Below are 6000 nucleotides of genomic sequence, written 5' to 3'. Positions count from 1 at the left end.
GCCCCAGCCCCACGTGGTGGTGGGAAGAAGCATCTGCAAACCTCCAGGAGTATTTTGTAGCTGGTAGGTGCTATGGAGATGGGGCCAGAGTGAGCTCACGACTTTTTAGGGGCCTCAGAGAACCCCAAGTAGGAATTCAGTCCTTCATTTCTATTTTTCTCTCTTAGCAAAGTCTTTATAGAGTTACTACCAAGTAACAAATTCAGGTGGGTCCAGAGCTGAGTAACTAGGCCAGGCCAGAAATCTTAGAAAGCACCCTGCCCATCCTTGAGGAGACATCAAGTGGCTGGGGTTATGTGACCCTGGAGAGAAAAGGCCTTTCGTGGTCGGTAGGTCATGATGGTTGTCTTCAAATATCTGAAGGGCTGCCTCTGTGGGAGAGGGCATAGTCCAGTTCTGTGGGGTTCCAGGAGACAGAAATCAGGGCCAATGAGTAGAATTTACAGAGGGGTGGGGCTCGACGAAGAAAAGCGGTGTTTGATTCTGACCTGTTAAACAATGGAAAGGGCTACTTTTGGAGGCAATGAGAGCCCTGTCACTAGAGGTATTCAACAGAGCGGTGAGGAGGCCGGGAGGAGAAGCAGGTGCTCTTGGCCTCCACGTCTGGGGAGGGCCCTGCAGCGCTCCCCCGTGGTGCCATGACTCAGCCTCCGTTTTAACGGGGCCCAAAGCCAACTCACTAGAGGCAGCCAGCTCTGGGGACCGAGGACAGGACTGCACGGGCTCTGAGATCCTCAGTGGTTGATCTGGACATTGTCTTCTCTCACATTTATCATTATTATGAATCTTTAAAGGAATCTGTAGGATGTATGATCGTTGCTTGGAAAGAGAGAAATTTTGGTACAAGGGACTCTAGCTCCACAAACAGCAGGTAGATACAGGGGAGGGGAAGGGAGAGAGACGCCCCTGCCCGCCATCCTGCAGAGAAGTGGGCCCCAGGGCCTGCTCAGTCCTAGCAGTTGTGTACAGACCTAGGATAGGCCCATGGCTGGGTGGTCTGGCCTCTCCAGTTGCCCAGCTCTTGGAGATATGCTGGCCTCACAGACCTCCTCTGATCCCGAGGCCAGTTCCTCCGGGCGTGGAGTCAGCCCAGCCCAGCATGGGTGGCATCTCTTGGGTGTGTGGAGGCCCTCTGCCCCTCTGGCAGTCAAGCAGGGACTCTAATGAGGGGAGGGTGGGAGTTGCCAGGGGCAGCTGGATGCGGGGTTGGGGGGGTATGACTGAGGAAGGCGGGCCGCAGGCAATGGTCTAGATATGGGGCAAGGTTCCCAGGGCACAGTTCTGGGGCAAATGACGCAACGGCCTACCTGAGCCTTAGCCTCCCCGGTCATAAAGAGGGCTACAGTTTTCCTTATCTCTCAAGGATTTCTGTTCCTGATGCGTAATAGGTTTCAACAAACACTTGTCAAATGAATGGATTATTATTGTTCTTGCTTTTATTCTTATCTTTCAGCTAATCCTTGATCAAAGTTCTCATTTTAAGGATCAAAAGGTGACATTAGCCTTGGCTTGATTCAATCATTCTAATGCTCAAGAGAGTGTGAAGAGGGAATTGTGTAGGTGTACCCCAGGGCAGGTCCTTGGGGGAGGTCCAGTGCCTCTGGGGTGGTACCCCAAGTCTATTGTCTGGCCAGGTGAGCACCAGGGGAAGGGAAGAGAGGGTGGTACCTTGGTGGTCCTGGAACTGGGCATCCTTTAAGGTCCTGACTTGCCACTGGGGCGTGTGGGGTGACAGTGAGCTTTGGGTCCAGCCACAGAATCCATCCTCGAAGTTGCAGTAAAAACCAGCAGGGAGTTTACCTTCAGGGAGAGCACAGGGGTACAGTCATTTCCAGGACTGCTAAAGGCAAAATATGCCAACGGCAAGTAAAGTTAGCCAGGCATGACCATCCTCGTTAATGATAGCTCCCCAGCCAGACCCTCAATGTCTAATCATGCTCATAGTGAAGAGAAGCCCAATCCCTAACTTGTACGTGTGCTGGTTTATACTTTTCTGATCTTCAGAAAATAATAATATGGGGTATTGCTAACCCAGTTTTATATATGAAAAAGCAGAGGCTCAGAGATGTTAAGCAACCTGACCAAGGTCACACAGCCAACAGGTAACCCAGCTGGGATTTGAACCCAGCTCTTCTGCTTTTAAATTCTGTGCTCTTTATACAGATCCACCATGAACATGATCCTAGAAAAGCCAGTGTATAACTCACTGAAAGGCCTTTCTAATGGCACAATGATAAGAGTGTGGCGGTGGCAGTGGTAGTGTTGGCTGGGGGTTGGTTGGTTTGGGTCCCTCGAATCACCCCTGCGTGCAGAGACACATATTGCTCAAAACTATCTATTTGCTCCCCTTTATTTCCCAACCCCCTTGCAGTTAAGTGAAGCCACATGGCTAGTTCTGGCCAATGACACGTGAGTGGAAGTGTTGTGCATTTCCTGTGGCTTGAGGCTGTGAAAAGCCCTGGTGTCATTTTCAGACTCTCTCTTCTGCTAAAGCAGCCAAGGAGAGTTCTCGTTCCTGGGGCTGCTGCATGATGGTGGCATTTCTGCCAGCAGGCGAGATCCAAGGAGTAGAGGCCCCTCCCACCCCAGCGCTTAGTGGACAGGTGCCGTAAATGTTATGTTAAGCCACGGAAATCTGGGGATGGTTTATTACTGCCGCATAACCTAGCCTATCCTGACTAAGCAATCCCAGTCCCTGGGGCCTCTTTATATCATCTGTTGGCTCAGCATCAAGGGCCCTGTTAACGCTTTTCTCTACATCAGCCCGACCTCGGGTCCCATTAAAGAGGCCACAGTCAGTTCTACACACCATATATTCCCCCACTGCCCACAGAAGGAGGAGGACAGGAGGAGACGGGTAGAGAGAGCTCCCTTGCTCCAGTTTACTTGGAGAACGGCTGCAGGGAAGGCTCTCAGCCCCGAGGAGCTAGTGGGCCATTCCAGGCGGCTACCCTGATAGTACCCAACAGCCCCGGCCAGGCCTGTCTCCACACAGCAGCTCTCGAGCCGGACCCACCGCTCTCAGTGTCCTTCCTCTGTCTCAGCCTTCTTGGCAACAGCAGGCTGACAAAGACGGCCCTACCGCTTCCTGGCTGTGACAGCACCTTAGTGAATTATTACTCATTTCTCCCTGATTCTCTGTGCATTTCACACAGAGGCAGAATTATAAATTAAAACAGGCTGTCACTGACTTTGAGCAACTCTTCCCATTTATACCCCCCTGAAGAAATCATCCCTCCCGCAAGCGCCGCATGTTCCCCTGATTAAAAATCCAAAAACTAAGGAGATCTTTCTATTTTATTTTTTATGCCCCCCTCAAGGGATCTCACATTCACTTCTTTAGCAAAAACTAACTGGTAGCTGGAAGTGACCTTCCACAAAGCGTCCTTCACACATATGCTTTAAACTGAACACTGTGATGGAAGATTCTAGCAGGCAATGGGCCCCTGGTAGAAGGAAGAGGCAGGGCTGAGCTGGGTCCTGCACAGTGTATCATTCCCTCCTTACCCTTTTAGGAGGTAGAGGCAGAGAACTTAGCCTGACTTATGGGTGTTGGTACCTCATCAGAACCGGACACCTGGGCTCTGGCCCTGGCCTCACTGCTTTCCGCTCTGTGACCTCAGGTAAGTCACTTCCTTCCTCAGAGCCTCAGCTCCCTCATCTATACAGTGGGGTAAGATTACTGTATATTTTGAAGGGCTGTTTTGAGGACAAAGTAAGGGAGAGAGAGTGGAAACATTCTGCAAACAGAGTTGAGCAAACATAGAGCGGCGGTGGCATTATTAATGATCACTCATACCCGGGACAAGGAAACTTATCAGCAGGGGAGAGGCTGAAACTGCCAACACTGCCCTAGAGGCAGAGCCAGGTCCCTCAGCTGCCTCTCTGGAAATGCCTATGCCTCCCGCTGGGACAGGAATGAGGAAAGTCACTGGCACTCTCCACCTTCTGGAGGCCTGTCCTTGTCCCAGCTTGACAAAGGGTCCAGGGTGAGCTGGGAGTGGAAGCCCCTTTCTTTTTGGCTGACTGAATAAAAGGAGACGAGGTAGGCAAAAATAGTTAGGTCAACGGGCAATTTACGTGCCAATTAAAACCTTGAAGGGTGGGCAGGAGTGCCGAGAGGATTTCCAACACTGTAAGCACATCAGGGCATGTGCTCAGCAGGACCAGTTCTGAGGACGATGGTGGGGTGGGTACCAGCACCGAGCCCTTGGCAGATCAGGCCGGGTTGGGGAAATTGTTGGGAAGTCCACTGCTGAGCAGTGTTGGCGCCAGTGTCGCGTCTAAGGTGTCACCCCCTTTGATCGCCTGCTCAGTGCTTGGCACACTGTAGGACCTAAATACTTATTTGCCGAATGACATGGGAGTGGGTTCAGTCTCCCAACCCTTTGCCACTCAAAATGTGGTCCAGGGACCAGTCACATCTGCATCACCTGTGAGACTGTTAGACGTGCAGAATCTCAGGTCTCTCCTTCCTACTTCCCGACCTAGTGAATCAGAATCTGCATTTTTAATGCTCTGCAGGTGACTCCTTTGCACCTTAATGTCTGAGAAGCGCTGCTCTAACCCACCCCCTTCTTGGGCTGCAGCCAGTTATTCTGTTGGCTGGATGGCCAAATCGGCTGTGTGTGGGTCAATCAATCCCAGAACGTTTGGCACTTATGACACCTGATTCCACTCTAAGAGACACAAATTGATAGAGTCATAGAGATGTGACCTTAGCACCAGCTGCCAGGAGCTGCCAACTATAAACTCCAGGCCAGATGACACTACTTCTTTTCCTTCCTGTGTGACAACGTTGTTAACAATTTTTTTTTTTTTCTTTGCGGTACGCGGGCCTCTCACTGCTGTTGCCTCTCCTGTTGCGGAGCACAGGCTCCGGACGCGCAGGCTCAGCGGGCATGGCTCACAGGCCCAGCCGCTCCGCGGCATGTGGAATCTTCCCGGACCGGGTCACGAACCCGTGTCCCCTGCATCGGCAGGTGGACTCTCAACCACTGCGCCACCAGGGAAGCCCCGCTGTTAACATTTTTGATAAATATGTGTTATACATTTCCTTGAAAAATATAGAGTCATGGGAAAAGTGCTAGAAGAAATACATCAAAATATTATGGTTATCCCTGAATGTCTGAGAGGGAGGCTTATGGGTAATAATTATTTTCTGTGTACTTTTTTGATTTTCCAAATGTTTTACAACCAACATATTTTACTTTACAATAAAGAAATAAACTTAAAAAAAACCCTGTTTTTGCCTGATAGGAAGCGTATGCCCACCAAACTGATGAGATTATTGAGTACGTGGAGGGGGACTGAGCTGCCTGCAATACTGAGAGAGTCAATGACCCAACCAAGGGATGAAGCGGGGCCACCTGCCCCTTTTCTGGGGCACTGCATGCCGTCGAGGCCATTGCTCAAGACACACAGGGAACCTTGAAGACACCCTTCAGTGGGTTACAGCATCCTGGAATGTAAACATGGATCGGCAATGTTTAATTAGAAAGAGAAGGTGTGCGGTGTATGGTGTGTGGGCTTGGAGGACGGGGTGTGAACGGATCGGATGGAGAAGGGCAAGGGCGGTACCACCTCCATTTCAGGTCCCCTACTTATCCCAGCCAGAAATGTCCCACAAGGTTGCGTCTGGTAAGCTGAATAAGCTCTAGTGTGTGCGTGTAATTCCTTCCAGAGAAAATGTGGGGAGCTGAGGCTGGGAGTTGACAGGATACAACCTACGTTTTCCCTCCAAATTCTAGCCGTGGCAGTTTTTGGTTGAAAACTCTCGCTCAAGATTACTGACCCTCATGGGGGTTCCTTAGAAGACCTGGACATCCCCAACAGGCTTAAAGTGACCATTGCTCAGAGAAAATGTTCTAACAGGTTCCAGACCACCTGGGAAGGACCAAGTGAGGTCAAGAGCATTGCCCTTAATGCATCATGGGCGTCAGCACGTCAGCGGGCATCATGTTCCAATTCATATTAGAAGCGAGGAAAGTGAGGCCTAGA

General features: G+C 50.8%; 1 protein-coding gene across 1 annotated transcript in view; it reads right to left on the bottom strand.

Moving 5' to 3' along the window:
* Positions 1–1038: 1038 nt before the first annotated feature.
* The window catches only part of LOC115854330 (ALK tyrosine kinase receptor-like), a 608779-nt gene continuing 603817 nt past the window's right edge, over positions 1039–6000 (bottom strand). Inside the window, exons 7-8 of the mRNA XM_060309236.1 lie at positions 1669–1800; positions 1039–1160 (exon numbers count right to left, since the gene is read on the bottom strand). Of these exons, the coding sequence (XP_060165219.1) occupies positions 1039–1160; positions 1669–1800 (254 nt within the window). The remainder of the gene's footprint in view (positions 1161–1668; positions 1801–6000) is intronic.

This window comes from Globicephala melas, chromosome 12 (genome assembly GCF_963455315.2).
Source record: "Globicephala melas chromosome 12, mGloMel1.2, whole genome shotgun sequence".
NCBI lineage: Eukaryota > Metazoa > Chordata > Mammalia > Artiodactyla > Delphinidae > Globicephala > Globicephala melas.
The sequence above is the reverse complement of the archived record's forward strand: the minus strand, read 5'-3'. Positions and strand labels throughout refer to the sequence as shown.